Source organism: Rhamphochromis sp. 'chilingali' (genome assembly GCF_963969265.1).
Source record: "Rhamphochromis sp. 'chilingali' genome assembly, chromosome: 10".
NCBI classification, from domain to species: Eukaryota; Metazoa; Chordata; class Actinopteri; order Cichliformes; family Cichlidae; genus Rhamphochromis; species Rhamphochromis sp. 'chilingali'.
Genome location: NC_137937.1, coordinates 1,383,830 through 1,400,469, shown reverse-complemented (window position 1 = coordinate 1,400,469; position 16,640 = coordinate 1,383,830). Strand labels below are relative to the sequence as shown.

Below are 16,640 nucleotides of genomic sequence, written 5' to 3'. Positions count from 1 at the left end.
CGCTAAGTACTCTTTAAAATACCAGAATAGGGAGGATGGTGTAGGTTTAAGTTTATTAGATTGATCAGTATTGCTGAACTATGAAATATTTTTTTTGCATACAGGTATAACAGAATAGCTTTAGTGTAGTTGTTGTTTTAAACTTGAGTATGAACTTATACAAAATGCAGCAAGATATTTAAAAAACAGTTTTGTTGATTAAAAAACACTATATCGGATTCATATCGGTATCGGCAGATATCCAAATTTATGATATCGGTATCGAACATAAAAAAGTGGTATCGTGCCATCTCTAGGTATAACTGTGCTTCGGAAAAACAAATAGCAGAGGAGCCACAAAGAGGCCTGAGAAGAGGACAGAGACAGAGAGAGCGATTCCTCCTTTACTGTAAAGATTGATGTATAGCTTTAACTTCAGAGAGTTTTGCATAACTTTATGAATGTTTCTATCAAAAGTGCTTTGAAATGACTGTTGAGGACCAAATACTGTAAACTGAAACTGAACTAGCTCTTCTCCTTGTTTTTGTACCTGCAGGCTCCAGGGCACAGATGTAGTGATTGCCATCTTCATTATTGTCGCCATGTCCTTTGTCCCAGCCAGCTTTGTGGTTTTCCTAGTAGCAGAAAAATCCACAAAGGCCAAACACCTGCAGTTTGTCAGTGGCTGTGACCCAGTCATCTACTGGCTAGCCAACTATATTTGGGATATGGTGAGGATGTGATGTTGCAGATGTGAATGTCTTACTAAATGCTTTAACATGTGTGCAGCTCCTGAACATGGTTTCTCCTTTTATCTGTCCTCAGCTGAACTACCTGGTACCTGCTACATGCTGCGTTATTATTCTGTTTGTGTTTGACCTGCCAGCCTACACCTCTCCAACAAACTTCCCTGCTGTCCTCTCCCTCTTTCTTCTCTACGGGTGAGACATCTGTCTGCACACACGATTTTTCACCTTGGTTCTGAGTCTCTGCTCACATTGTTATGTAGTTTAGTTGTATACTGACTTCCATTAAATAGACATAATATACAGAAGTCAGTCCACTTCCACCACCTGCACTTTTCCTTGTAATTGTTTTAGCGCACAGTTCAGACGATTGGTGCTAATGCATTATATAAAGTAACATTTATAGGGATGCTTTAAATTATTGCTAACATATTATCATCACTTTGCCTTTCTCTGATATCAGCTGCACACTTGTATTTTTAACAGCTGTAATTTTATAGTATTAGCAAACTATTTTCACAAACAGGGAAAAATATTAAAAACCACATGTCGTGGTGGTTCCGGTACAGTGGATGTCTCCAGGAGCACATTTTGTCATATTGACATGCAAACTCAACTCTAGTATCATGCTAGGTCCTGTTTAGGTGCAGTTTTCACAAAACTCTACTACTTGTCTAAATGTAAATGAAATACTAAGATCTGTTTATAAACATGGAAACATATAGCAAGTTTCTTTCTTCCCCTTTCCAGTTGGTCGATCACTCCCATAATGTATCCTGCATCCTTCTGGTTTAAGGTTCCCAGTACAGCCTATGTCTTTCTCATAGTCATCAACCTCTTCATAGGCATCACTGCAACTGTTGCAACCTTCCTTCTACAGCTCTTTGAACACGACAAGGTCTGTTGGATTCTTTTATCTTACCTCAGACACACAGCCAAACGCATCACTCGTTTCCCCTTCAACAGCAAAAGTACAGATTTGGAAGAGATGGTGATCTTTGAGTTAGATCACCTGCTCTTCCACATACTGGAATGAATACTACAAAATGGAAAAGTATCTGACATGACCTTTGCTTTTTACTGTATTTCTTTCTTTTACTTCTTTTTTTTCTTTTTGCAGGATTTGAAAAAAGTGAACAGTTACCTAAAGTCCTGTTTCCTCATCTTCCCCAACTACAACCTGGGTCATGGCCTGATGCAGATGGCCTACAACGAGTACATCAATGAATACTACGCTAAAATAGGTACACTAAGCACCGAGCTGGCTAATTACAATAAAGTTAAGAGAAATATCTTAAACTACTATGATTTATTTAACAGAGATGAACCAACACTTCTTGCAAGAACCTAAAAGTTGTGCTATACATACTTAAAGATTTATAAGGGTATTCAGAGCACATTCTTAGTTTGGTGCTACAGAAGATTTGTTGAGAACAAAGATTTACAGTCTTGCAGGCTTTTTTGTTTTATTCATAATGATTTTAGGAGATTGAAGAGCAAAGCTGCACATTAAGTTGTTGTAATTATGTGTTTTAGGGCAGTTTGACAAGATGAAATCACCATTTGAGTGGGATATTGTGACTCGAGGACTTGTTGCAATGACAGTCGAAGGCTTTGTTGGCTTCCTCATCACCATCCTCTGTCAGTACAACTTTCTGAGGAACCCGCCGTGAGTTTTCTATATATAGTTTTGAACTGGATGCCTACCACTTAGTTACACAGAGGGTCGTATGCTGAGAGATCTACAGTTAGAGTTGGCTGAGGACTGTACTAAAAATGTACTTACAATATAAACAAAGGGTACGTTAAAAACACAACTACCGGTAAGCATGAATGACTTAACAACAGGAAAAAGGGGAAAAACCCCAGAACTTATGTACTGTACCAAGCCGGCACCAAAGCAGCTTTCAGATTGATGCTTCGTATATAAGACAAATAATGTAGTAGGGTTTCCTGCTGTTACACAGCTTTCAAATATCAGTGTGGCAGGGCGTGGTCTGAGGCGCAGCTACAAAATAAAACAAAATAATTCCCCACTCGCCCCAGCCTTCATGCTCGGGTCGTCTACCAGAGGCCTGGGAGCTTGAGGGTCCAATCCAATTTTATTTATAAAGCAATTTAAAATACCCAGCACAGGACCAAAGTGCTGTGCAGAAAACAAGTTAAAAACAGTAGAATAACAGAAAACAGCAAAAATAAGTAAATAAAACACAGGGTCCTGCGCAGTATTTTAGCTGTTCCCAGGATTGACTCTGGACAGACAGGATCTTAGCTCGCACCCTAGGGGGCGTCTCCCATTTTGACCTCGGGACTGCCAGTCCATATTCGGCACAGATGTTCCTGTACACTATGCCGGCCACTTGGTTATGGCGTTCCGTGTATGCCTTGCCTGCTAGCATCTTGCACCCTGCTGTTATGTGCTGGATTGTCTCATCTTTACACAGCCTGCACCTGGGGTCTTGCCTGGTGTGATAGACCCCAGCCTCTATGGATCTTGTGCTCAGAGCTTGTTCTTGTGCTGCCATGATTAGTGCCTCTGTGCTGTCTTTCAGTCCAGCTTTGTCCAGCCACTGGTAGGATTTCTGGATATCAGCCACCTCTTCTTTCTACCAGTGGTACATAACGTGCACCCTTTGCAGAGAGCTCATTTCCGCCACTTGTATCTGCAATCTCGTTCTTTCGTTCACTACCCAAAGCTTGTGACCATAGTTGAAGGTAGGGACACAGAGAGGTGAAGGCAGGACATAATTAAGAGCTTCACTTTAATGCTCAGCTCTCTCTTCACCACAATGAACTGGTACAGCATCCGCATCACTGCAGGCACAGCACGGATTGGTGCTGTGCCTGCAGCACTCCCCTCGCTTGTGGATAATTATTATTAAACCTTTATTTAACCTGGAAAATAGCACTATACCCTAAACAAGACCTCAAACAGCTGCAAACAGCTGAGCTGGAGGCCACCACCCGATGAAGCTAACAGAACCACATCGTCTGCGAAAAGCAGAGATGAGATTCTGAGACCACAAAAAGTGAAAGCCTTCTGCCACTTGGCTGCACCTAGAAATTCTGTCCATAACAACTATGAAAAGAATCGGTGACAAAGGGCAGTCAAGTCCATCACCCGCCGGAAACAAGTAAAACCTATTGCCGGCAATGCAGACCAAGCTCTCGCAACAGTTGTATAATGATCGAATGGCCCGTAGCAATGGGCCAGACACCCCATATTCTCAGAGCACCTCCAACAGGACAGTCCGAGGGACACGGTCGAATGCCTTCTCCAAGTCCATGAAACACACATAGACTGGTTGGGCAAACTCCCATGCACCCTCAAGTATCCTTGAGAGGATAAAGAGCTGGTCCAGTGTTCCACGACCAGGACAAAAACTGCATTGTCCTCCTGTATCCGAGGTTGGACTAACGGACAGACTCTCCTTTCCAGCACCCTGGCATAGACTTTCCCAGGGAGGCTGAGGAGTGTGATCCCCCTATAATTGAAGCAAACCCTCCAGTCCCCTTTCTTGAAGATGGGAACCACCATCCCAGTTTGCCAGTCTAGAGCTACCGCCCCTGATCTCCACACAACATTGTATAGACGTGTCGACAAAGACAGCCCTACAACAACATCCAGAGTCTTCAGGAACTCAGGCCGAAGCTCATTTACCCCAGGGGCCACCAAGGAATTGTTTAACTGCCTCAGTGACCTCGCCCACGGTGATAGACGACTCACCCCCCTCCCCAGACTCTGCTTCCTCTATGGAAGGAAGAGGTGGGATTAAAGAGGTCATTGAAGTTTTCCTTCCACCGTCCGACAGTCCAAATCAGCAGTGCTCCACCCACACTATGCAGAGTGTGGGTGGAGCACTGCTTTCCCCTCCTGAGTCACCTGACAGTTTGCCAGAATGAGGCAATCTGAAAGTCTTTTTCCATGGCCTCTCCAAACTCCTCCTACAGTTTAAGGTTTTGCTTCAGCCGCTGTTAGGTTTAAATTGTTAAATGTTATCATTGTGTTACTTAAATTTGTAAAACTGTATGATCAAAGACATTCCTTTGTTTCTATTGCCGTCCGCAGCCTGTTGACTGGTGGGGGAGGCTGTAGTGTTTATTGTAGGCACATCCTATGTGAGGGTTCTGTTTTCTTGTTTAGTAAGCTTCCTGCTTTTATGATCCTTTTGTGGGCAGGAGGTCACACAAACGCACCCCCAAACACACACACTCACATGCAAACACACACATTCTCGCACAGGCACACACACACACACACACGTGCTTACACACATATGGTACCTTATCTTTTATAACCATAGGGGGGTTTACAATGGGTGGTGCTGTGTGTACTGTAACTGTTTTCAATGAAAGGCAGCAAGCAGAGGCCGGGGTGGAAGTGGTCTGAACGAGGGCAGAAGGGCTGCTCTGAGATCCTCCCGTGCGCAAGTAAAATCGCTGTTCGTCTTGGAATAAGTCTCTAAACCAGCGGCCTGTGGAAGTGCAGACCCAACAGCCGCTGCCCGAGCCAAGTTCTGCTTGGCCTTAATCCGTGTAATTTGAGAAGCCAAAATCAAAATCTCAATGAAATTGATTTTCACTATTCTTTGCTTGTATATGGCTAACGTGAACAGAGATGGCATGATACCACTTTTTTATGTCCGATACCGATATCATAAATTTGGATATCTCCCAATAGTGATATAAATCCGATAGAGCATATTTTATAATCAATGAAACGTTTGTTTTTTTTTCAATATCTTGCTGCATTTTGCACAAGTTCATACTTAAGTTTAAAAAACTAAACTAAACTAAAGCTATTCTGTTATAACTGTATGCAAAAAATACACTGCAGCCAAAATCTTTCATAGTTCAGCAACACTCATCAATCTAATTTACTTAAACCTGCACCTCCTCCTCATTCTGGTATTTTAAAGAGTACTTAGTGGAAATATTAAACAACCTAACTAACATGGTTGCCAACTCCCAGCAAAAAAAAAAAAAAAAAAAAGGGAACCACCCCCCACCCTCTGCCTTATAATGCTTAATTGACGTAATCAAATTTAATTTAATGCACATGTAAAAGAAAATGCACAGAAATCAATTATTTTTCTACAATAATTAAATAGATTCAACATCTTTCTTTCACAGATGGTTCCCAAAGGAAAAAGTACTATAGCTTACTAGGGTATATTAGACTTAATAGTTCCTACACAATAATAATATTATAATGGTCTCGCACGCCACAGCCGCTCTATCACGTGACCACACTGCTCCGACGTGCTATGGTTCTGAGCTGAGTTACGCCATGTGGCAAGTTTTGTGAGGTGCTTTTGGGATATTTAATGGATCGATTACATTTTTTATTTCTCTCCGATATCCGATCCAGTAATTTAGGTCAGTATCAGACCGACACCGATACGTAATATCGGATCAGTCCATCTAAATACACATACTTTTAAAATACAAATACATTTAAAAAATGTTGTTGTAAAAGTCTTCAATACAGTTCTGTAACTGCAGACCAAGGAGAAACTATGCTCATATCCCCCTTCTTGTAGTTGATAAAAGATATGTAAAGACAAGTGGAATTACTTACTGACAGAGTGAATACGCTAAAAGATGACTGGAGTATATGTGCTTAGGAGGGTGCCGGTCAGCTCCAAGCCTATCGATGACGATGATGTAGACGTGGCCTGTGAGAGACAAAGAGTGCTGCGTGGAGACGCTGACAATGACATGCTGAAGATCAAGAACCTAACCAAGGTTAAACTTTAATATGTACTTTGCTAACTTTTACACAACTGCATATTTTAAACTATTCGTTCAGTTATGCCATTACTTTAAAATGATCCTACTCTGTTAAAGTGGTCATTACTATCAAAAAGTTACTTTGCTTGATCCTCAGGTATACAAATCCAGAAAGATGGGACGTATCCTTGCAGTGGATCGCCTGTGTCTGGGTGTCCGGCCCGGAGAGTGCTTTGGATTGCTCGGAGTAAATGGAGCTGGGAAAACCAGCACCTTTAAGATGCTGACAGGAGACGAGTGTACTACTGGAGGAGAGGCTTTCATTAACAGAAACAGGTTAGTGGCTGAAATAACAGAGTGCACTGTAAATGTGACTGTAACATTCTTAGCAGATACTTTAGCAGCAAAGGACATCAGACATCAAATACATGGGCACTGACTATAGTCTGGGTTTGTACTGCAGGACCACTGCTGAAGTGATGCCAACTGTGCTTGTGTGTGTGTGCATGTGTGCAGTATCCTGAAGGACCTGTTACGTGTGCAACAAGGTATCGGCTACTGTCCACAGTTTGATGCTCTGTTTGATGACCTGACAGCCAGGGAGCATCTGCAGCTTTACACTCGCCTGCGTGGCATTCCTTGGAAAGACCAAGAAAGGGTTAGTCTCTCTCTCTCTCACACACACACACACACACACACACACACACACACACACACACACACACACACACACACACACACACACACACACACAGCTTTAGGTTTACTAACAGAAACTGTGATCAAAATCGTAATAATAGAAAGACAAGTATCAGAAGTGAGGATACGCCAGCATGTTGATCATGAAGATTTTGGCCAGTCCTCACTTTCTCAGTGAAGAGGATAATGCCTCATATTCATGACCAAACTCATTCTGGGTCCGGCATTTCATAACCTTCCTACAGTCAAAGTGTCACTGGCTAACTTGGAAACATGGATATATTTCCTCAGACAGTCGCTGACCCACTGCTAAAGCCATGGTGAATGTAAATGGACTGGTTCTGATATATATTCTACCTGAGCACCCAAAGCAGTTTCAGCAACTTGCCCCGTTTACCCATTTATACAAGCACTGTGTGTGCAGGCTGTGTAACATTCACACACATACAGTTGTGTTCAAAATAATAGCAGTGTGTTTTAAAACATGAGTAAAGCTCAAAATATAATAACGTTTTTACAACATTACAACGCTGTAATGTTGTAACACTGCACATTATATTTTAGCATTCCTGTGAATCACTAAACTAATATTTAGTTGTATAACCACTGTTTCTGAGAACTGCTTCACATCTGTCCTGCATGGAGTCGCCCAGCTTCTTGCAGCCCAGGATGATTGGACAACCTTCCACAATTCCTCTGCATTTCTTGGTTTTGCCTAAGAGGCAGCATTTTTGAATGTTTTGAATGTGTTTGGGGTCGTTGTCTTGTTGAAACACTCATTTCAGGGGCATTTCCTCTTCAGCATAAGGCAGCATGACCTCTTCAAGTGTTTTGATATAAGCAAATTGATCCATGATCCCTGGTACGTGATAAATAGGCCCGACACCTTAATAAAACAGCCCTATATGGTGATGCTTGCACCACCAGGCTTCACGGTCTTCAGAGTGTTCTGTGGCTTGATTTCAGTGTTTGGGGGTCGTGTGACAAACTGTCTGTGGCCCTTGGACCCAAAAGGAACAATCTTACTTTCATCAGTCCAGAAAATGTTTCTACATTTCTCTTTAGGCCAGTCCATATGTTCTTTGGCAAATTGTAGATTTGTTTCTTCACATAGTGAACGACCTCACTGATTGGACTCTGCTATTACTTTGAACACGCCCCTTTCACTTCATTATTCAGTTGCACAGACTCAGGTGCATTCATGTGATGATTGTTGGGTCTGTTGGTTTCTCTGACTCTGCTGCACCTACTGATAAATTATTTGCCATGTAATAATATGATTTATATCAAAAACACTGACTGATCTGGTTAATCATGTTGGACTGCTATTACTTTGAACACAACTGTACATATTCCAGTGGTTGCATCGATTTCAAGTTGAGGTGAGTGTCTTGCTCAATAATACGGCACAGAAACCAAACCAGTCTGCATGGAGGGATAAGAAAAGATGATCTGTGCCACTGCTTGAAAAAGCATTCTCGTTTCTTGTTTCCTCTCCCATGAACCTGCTGCCCTCCATCTTTGAACCAAGGCAGGTGTTCGTAATGGTTTATATTTTTGTATCTGGACAGACTGACATCCATCTGTTTATCATTCATTTTCTGCTGTGGCAGCAGCAGAGATGCCCAGACCTCCAACTACACAGTCACCTCTGAGGGGACATCAAGATGTTTCCAAGCCAGCAGAGACATCATCTCTGTAGTGTGGGTTTACCCCGGGACCTCTGCCCAGCAGGACATTAGGGCTGTTCGATATAACGATATATATCGGATGACGATATAAAAACGTCTGTCGTTTGTTTTGTGGTGTCGTAAAATAAACTGTTTACAGCAATATTTTTCATGGTTCTGATGGTCACTGTAGTATTAATTTCTTAAAGTTCTCTCTTTCTCTTATATTTAATATAACCACACTACAGACAGACAAGCACCTGTTTTTACGTGTTGTCGTTAGCAACAATGACGGTAAAACCATCGCGTGGCTCCGCTGTCCGCTTGTTTGTTTTCCACGTAAACCTTTCACAATAAAGCTCAAGATCCTGTTGAGATTTTTCAAAATAAACTGAATCAGGTGAAAGAGTATGCAGAGTGTTTACGGATGAGAAGCAAAAAAGAGCCGTCAGGTGCTAAAAAATAAACCTTTGAAAGAAAATGGTGGAAAGAAAACACTCGACTCCAGCTACACGACGCCCAGCTGGAGAGACTTCACACAAGTCGAGCTGCCCGAGATTCACAGAATTTATAGAAAATGTTACATTGTTGTGATTTATATCGTTGTCAGGACGATAAATGTCTTATATCGGGATATGAGATTTTGGTCATATCGCACAGCCCTATAGGACATACCCTAAACCCTTTACTAAGGGGGCATCCAACCAGCTCATCTGGCTTATTTTGATGTGTAGGAGTAGCAGCTTTGGTGGAACCGTACCCACAGCTTGTGACCGTGGTTGAGGGTAGAAATGTAGATGAAACAGGTGATCACTTTTATCCTCAGCTCTCTCTCCACTACAGTGTCCGTCTGCTCATAACCATCTCATGACCACCAATATGCAAACCGCTCTGCCACTTTCCTGCGCCTTGAAATGCTGCCTGTAAAAGTTATGGCAAAGAGCAGCCCTGGCGGAGTCTGACTTCAGTGTCCCACAAACAGGATGAACACCACATTGTGTCCTCCTAGTTCCAAGATTTGACTAACTGGTAGTCTCTTCCTTCCAGCACACTAGCATAGATATTACTGGGAAGGTTGAGAGATAAGTTGCCTCTGAAAGCTCAACCTCTGGTACAGTTTTTTTGAAAAGGGAACCACCAGAGCAGAATGGTTCACTTGGACTTGATCAGAATCAGAATCAGAAAGGGGTTTATTGCCAAATGTTGAGCAGGTTTACAACATTAGGAAATTGCTGCGGTGCTTCAGTGCAAACATAGTGTCATAAATAGCACTTAAATAGACATGAAAAAATAAAAGTAGGGATAAGAATTAAAAGTGCTACGTAGAAAGATATGTGCATGAGCTATACATGAGATATATACATGAGAATAAGAATTAAGAGTGCTACGTAGAAAGATATATACATGAGTGCAGGTGGTGATCAGTGCAAACATGGAATGATGAAGTGAACACAGCGTAGGGTCATGTGTTAGTGGTGGGAACAGTCATATGGTTATTGTTCATGTGTCCAACAGCAGAGGGGAAGAAACTGTTCTTATGGCGAGAGGTTCTGGTGCGAATGGACCGGAGCCTCCTGCCTGAGGGGAGCAGGTCAAACAGACTGTGTCCAGGGTGAGAAGGGTCAGCTGAGATCCGAGCTGCACGCCGCAATGTCCTGGAGGTGTACAGGTCCTGCAGAGATGGGAGTCTGCAGCCAATCACCTTCTCAGCAGAGCGCACAACACGCTGCAGTCTCTGTTTGTCCCTGATAGTGGCTCCAGCGTACCACACGGTGATGGAGGAGGTGAGGATGGACTCGATGATTGCAGTGTAGAACTGCATCATCGTCCGTGTTGGCAGGTTGAATTTCTTCAGCTGCCTCAGGAAGTACATCCTCTGCTGGGCTTTCTTGATGACGGAGGTGATGGTGGGCTCCCACTTCAGGTCCTGGGTGATGGTGGTACCCAGGAAGCGGAATGAGTCCACAGAGGTGATGGGGGTGTCAGTCAGGATGATGGGGGGGAGTGGGGCTGTGTGCTTCCTGAAGTCCACAATAATCTCCACTGTCTTCTGGGCATTCAGCACCAGGTTGTTGTGGCTGCACCAGGACACCAGACGTTCAACCTCCCTCCTGTAGGCAGACTCATCCCCGTCCGAGATGAGTCCAATAACGGTGGTGTCATCTGCAAACTTGATTAGCTTGACAGACTGGTGGGTGGAGGTGCAGCAGTTGGTGTACAGGGAGAAGAGCAGAGGAGAAAGAACACAGCCCTGAGGGGAGCCGGTGCTGATGGTCCGGGAGTCCGAGACATTCTTTCCCAGCCTCACATGCTGCTTCCTGTCCGTCAGGAAGTCAGTGATCCACTGGCAGATGGGATCAGGCACATTCATCTGGGAAAGCTTGCCTCGGAGATGGTCTGGAAGGATGGTGTTGAAGGCAGAGCTGAAGTCCACAAACAGGATCCTGGCGTAGGTTCCTGGGGAGTCCAGATGCTGCAGGATGAAGTGTAGGGCCATGTTGATGGCGTCGTCTACAGACCTGTTGGCTCTGTATGCAAACTGCAGGGGGTCCAGGAGGGGGGCCGTGAGGGTCCTGAGATGGGAGAGAACTAGGCGCTCAAAAGACTTCATGACCACAGATGTCAGAGCCACGGGTCTGTAGTCATTTAGTCCAGTGATCCTAGGTTTCTTGGGGACAGGGATTATGGTGGAGGACTTGAAGCAGGCAGGCACATGACATGCCTGCAGTGAGGAGTTGAAAATGCCAGAAAACACTGGGGCCAGCTCGTTTGCACAGTGTCTGAGGGTGGCAGGAGACACACCGTCTGGGCCGGGAGCTTTCCGAGCATTCAGACTCTTAAACTGCTTCCTCACATCTGCTTCATGAATATGAAGCGTTGTGGTGGGAGGAGGTGGTGTTAAATCCTCTTTTGTGTGGGGTGAGGGGGCGGGTGTTGCAGGTGAACAGTTTGAAGGTGGTGATGGCTCTATGGAGGGGGGAGAGGTGGGGGAATGAGTGTCCAAAGTGCCTCTATTGTTGGGGCCGTTGGAGGTGTGAAGGCTGCCTGATGGCTCGTCAAAACGGCAGTAGAAGTCGTTAAGGGTGTTGGCTAAGAGCAAGTCATCAGTGGAGTGGGGGGTTTTAGGCTTGTAGTTTGTGATATTCCTAAAACCTTTCCACACAGAGGCCGAGTCATTCTCTGAGATCTGCTGCTGCATCTTCTCAGAGTGCTGATGTTTAGCAATGTCCACTTCTTTAGTGAACCTGTACTTGGCCTCTCTGTAGCAGTCCCTGTCTCCGCTTCTGAACGCCTTTCTCTTTTCCAGCCACAGCTTTTTGAGTTTAGGAGTAAACCAGGGTTTGTCATTGTTATAACTCACCCTGGTGCGTGATGGCACAATGCTGTCCTCACAGAAGTGGATATAGGAGGTGACAGTGTCCGTAAACTCCTCCAAGCTGTTAGAAGCAGCCTTCAATGTGTCCCAGTCTGTGGTCTCCAAACACGTGCGAAGCTCCTCCACAGCCTCGTTGCTCCACAGTTTTTTAGTCCTCACGACAGGTTTGGAGAGCTTCAGCCTCTGTCTGTACGCGGGGATTAGGTGGATCATGACGTGGTCAGAAAGTCAGAGTGAAGCGCGGGGCACCGCGCGATAGGCCCCGCTGATCGTGCTGTAACAGTGGTCCAATGTCCTCTCCTCTCTGGTTGGGCATTTAATATACTGCTTATATTTCGGAAGCTCATGGCTCAGATTGGCTTTGTTAAAGTCCCCAAGAGCAATGATGAGAGAGTCCGGGAATGTCCGCTCCGTGTGGAGAATCTGCTCCGCGAGTGCGCACTGAGCTGCCTGCGCATCTGCGTCTGGCGGGATGTAAACAGCGGCCAGGATGAATGAAGCAAACTCCCGCGGAGAATAAAACGGTTTGCAGTGGATAAAAAGATATTCCAGAGAGGAAGAGCAGTGCTGAGCAATCACTGTCACATCTGTGCACCAGCCACTATTGATGTAGAAGCAGAGACCTCCACCTTTGGACTTACCGGAGAGAGCGGCCTGCCTCCAGCCTCCCTCGAAATGCTGTCAGATCTCTGCCGATGGTCTGAATTGAAGCTCTCATACAGCAGGGCCACTGTCATACTCTCCCAGCTTACCCACACTATGCCACACCATGCTTTTGGGATCACTGTGCCATGTTCAGCATCCTCTCCTGCCCCCTGATTCACAACCAGGTGGTACAGCGGGGCTAGGCATTGGCATTGAGCCCTGGCACCACCTGTCACCTCTCGGCCACCACCCAGTCACAACTAGTCGCAGGGAGATGTGGCGGCCCCACTTTAGAAATCCAATATATTAAGCCTGAAGGGTTCTAATGTTACTTTGAGCAAGATAAGTGAGGCGTGCAACAGCAACAACAGCTGATATTATGCTTCCTGTTTCCATTGAGATTAATAAACAGGTTCTTTTGATGTTACAGAACTTATCGCTTCGTTTGTTTGTACTTAAGCAGAGACAGAAATCAGAGCTAGTTACATACCTGCTATCTGGTTGTGTATCATTGTACAACTTAAGGTTGAAATTAAGGTTTGTACTAATCCAGTTCTCTTTCACATATGTTACATATATGTTACATATTACATGTACAGCGTATGACTCTCCTTTTAGAAAGGCGTTGACGTTGGTGGGTCAGGTGAGTCAGAGTTTCTCTCTAGCTTATAAAGAGAGCCCGGTGGGTTGCTCATGGAGTCACACGTTTGCAGCCTTAGAGTCTTCTGTAACCTGTGGTCCTTACTGGCGTGTTGCTCAGTTTACATGCTGGGTGGGACCTTGATTTGGTTCAGTAATCTGGTGGTCAGTGAGGGTTCCTCTCCAGCCTGCAAAAAGAGCCCAGTGTGTAACTCGGGGAGAAGTTTGCTCCGCACCTCCTAAAATTTAATATAGGTTGGTTGTGGCCCCTTACCAGCGTGTTGCTCGTAGGTTGCACGCTAACACACTCAGTGTGGTGCTCAAGTTCTGGATTTGGACCCAGATATATTCTTTTGTATGTTTGAGAAGCTTGTAGATTCACGTGGTTGGTCGGATGGTGAGCAGACTTTGTTTCTACAGCGTCTCAGCATCTCTTTGTGCTGTTTAAATGTTAATGTGCGGTGATACAGGGATGTTTGGTAAAGCCTTACCTTCAGCACCAAGACGCCTCTTTCACAAGACTGCGGCCTCTACCTCATCTTCGGTGGTGCTTGAGAGGAAGGAGGAGTATTGGAAGATAGGATGCTGCAACATCATCTTAAAAAAATTGGTGGGAAGCTCTGGGCAACTTGTACATTTGGATGAAGATAAACCCGAACAACTGATTGACAACAGACAGTTACATGCACTGGAAACGCTGCATCCAGATGAACAGAATAAACTTTTTGGGAACATTATAGAGTCTTATCTGTCTCTGTTCTCAGGTACACCATCTTGTGGTCATTTAGTGGACCATGATATTGATGATACTCAGCCTATTAAACAGCATTTTTACCGGTCATCTCCTGATAAGCGACAGATATTAGAATCTGAGGTAAATGGTAAAATGGTGTTGCCTTCTTCCTCTGCTTGTTCATCTCTGTGTTTGCTGATGTAGAAGTCAGATTTCAAATTTAGGTCTTGCACTGACTTTTGCTAAATTAATGGCGTCACACAGCCAGGTGCATATCCTCTTCCCAGAATGAAAGATTGTATTGACCAGGTAGCCACGACAAACTTTGTGAGCAAGTTTGACCTTTAGAAAGGGCGTCGACAGGTTCCTCCGTCTCAGAGAGCCAAATACATTTGTTCTGTCCTTCAGGTCTGTATTTATATGCTGTCATGCCATTTGGTCTTTGAAATGCAGCAGCTTCTTTTCAAACATTAATGAATACAGTTGTGTCAGGATTATAAAGCAGTGCAGTTTATTTAGACGACGTAGGTGTTTACAGTGAAACCTGGGAGGAGCATGTAGAGCAAATGAAGACACCTGAACTGGTTTGACCATCAGTCTGGCTAAATGTAAATCTGCTAGAGCCACTATTACATGTTGTTTTTGTTTCCTGCCCATGGAGAAAACAAAAACCAAGAACATGAAGGCTCAGTAAGCTGAACTATAATCACAGACACCAGTCAGGATGCAATCCCTGACATGAAGGGGAAATATCTCTTTCCTCCACTAGGTTGAACCCCAATTCTCTACTGAATCATTCAGAGACCCTCGACCTCAGGCTCTTGTCCTGCCAAAGAGGTGATGTTAAACGGTCATGTTTGCTAACTGGCCAGCCTACCGTCAGAGCCTCAGCTCCTGACAGCCACCGAATTCACAAAACCCCGACCCCCTCCTGTAGTCGTGTGTCTGCAGCAGGTGAGGTCCATCTAAACTGATAAAACTTAATTGCAACTTTTTGTGATGACTGAGTTTCCGGTTCATTTTTCGAGCAGGTGAAACCTGAGTTGACTCATTGAGCTAAAAACGACTTCACATTGTGACGGCAGTTGTTGGACTTTGTGCAGTAAGATAATGAAGAGAATATCCTGTGCATGATAAACTTGCTCACTCTGTGTTACTGACGTGGACATTTAGAATGTGAAGCGTGTTTTATCACCGTTTTTTGTGAAGTAATTACAAAGAAAAAGAGCTGAAGTTTAGTCTTATGCAGTAATCTTCTTCCTCTGACCTTTATTTCCCAATAACCTTTATAACTGCTGTTTTATACAACAGTTAGTTATTTTAATTGTGTTATTTTTTTTATCAGACTCCACAGGACTCTGTGTAGCTTGTAACTTTGTGGTGTCTTGTAATTATCCACTTAACACAGCCAGCAAAACATGCAGACATGTTAACCTACAAGAACTTTTGCTGATTGCGCAGTTATTTAGTAAAAGACCCATACTTACGGTCAGAGTCAGACCCAACATGTAGGACAGAGAATACAAACTGAGGATCAAATATTGGAACAATTCAGCAAATGTTATGCAGTTCCACATTAAGGGGGGATATCCTACCGTTGTCTCCTTCATCGCCTGAACAGCAGAATTTCAACAGCTCACATTACTCTTTACCCCCTGCAGGTGGTGCAGTGGGCATTGGAAAAGCTGGAGCTGTCCAAGTATGCAGACAAACCAGCGGGCACTTACAGTGGAGGAAACAAACGCAAGCTCTCCACTGCCATTGCTCTCATCGGGTACCCATCACTCATCTTCCTGGTAAGAAGAATAGATGCTCTCTGTGCTCGGGGCAGCGTAACAAAGATCAGAGGGTCAATCCGCCGGTTTCTTCACATTCTGTTTGAAGCTTTAGTTCATTTTTGGAAGCATGTTTAACATTGAAATGGAGCCGATAGAAGTGCTTAAAAGCATAAAATGAAGGACGATGTGAATGTGTGACTATGGGGCTAATCAGTAATCTGAGTGATCATTCATAAATATTTTTATTAAAACTTGATAGTATTGCATACATGTATACAAAGTATTACAAAAATAGTGATAGTATTATATAAGTTAGTTACTCTGCGAGTTCTACTCATACCTTGGATTATATTTTAATGTCTGTGTGCAACACAGTAATCTTTTGATATAAACATCGTAATATGTGATCATTTTTAATGATTAAGTGTAACATGGATACAGAAAATATGCAACCAGTTTTACTTAAAGACTGCAGTGAGTGTCCCTGAACAGCCTGTGGAGACAGCATCAACCCCACATCCAGTTGGTCAAATAGTAAAAAAGTCCAAAGTTGTCCAACATTTCTACATCACACATGCCAGCCTATCAACGTCCCAGGCAGTAAGGTTCAGAGTCCATCCAGAGTCTGTCGCTGTTTTAAAC

At 44.0% G+C, this 16,640-nt stretch overlaps 1 protein-coding gene across 1 annotated transcript in view; it reads left to right on the top strand.

Moving 5' to 3' along the window:
- Positions 1–16,640, top strand: part of abca2 (ATP-binding cassette, sub-family A (ABC1), member 2) — a 114,770-nt gene that overhangs the window by 83,007 nt on the left and 15,123 nt on the right. Inside the window, exons 34-42 of the mRNA XM_080894837.1 lie at positions 536–710; positions 805–920; positions 1,476–1,623; positions 1,846–1,969; positions 2,262–2,394; positions 6,353–6,473; positions 6,616–6,794; positions 6,975–7,116; positions 15,882–16,016. Coding sequence (XP_080750963.1) covers positions 536–710; positions 805–920; positions 1,476–1,623; positions 1,846–1,969; positions 2,262–2,394; positions 6,353–6,473; positions 6,616–6,794; positions 6,975–7,116; positions 15,882–16,016 — 1,273 coding nt within the window. The remainder of the gene's footprint in view (positions 1–535; positions 711–804; positions 921–1,475; positions 1,624–1,845; positions 1,970–2,261; positions 2,395–6,352; positions 6,474–6,615; positions 6,795–6,974; positions 7,117–15,881; positions 16,017–16,640) is intronic.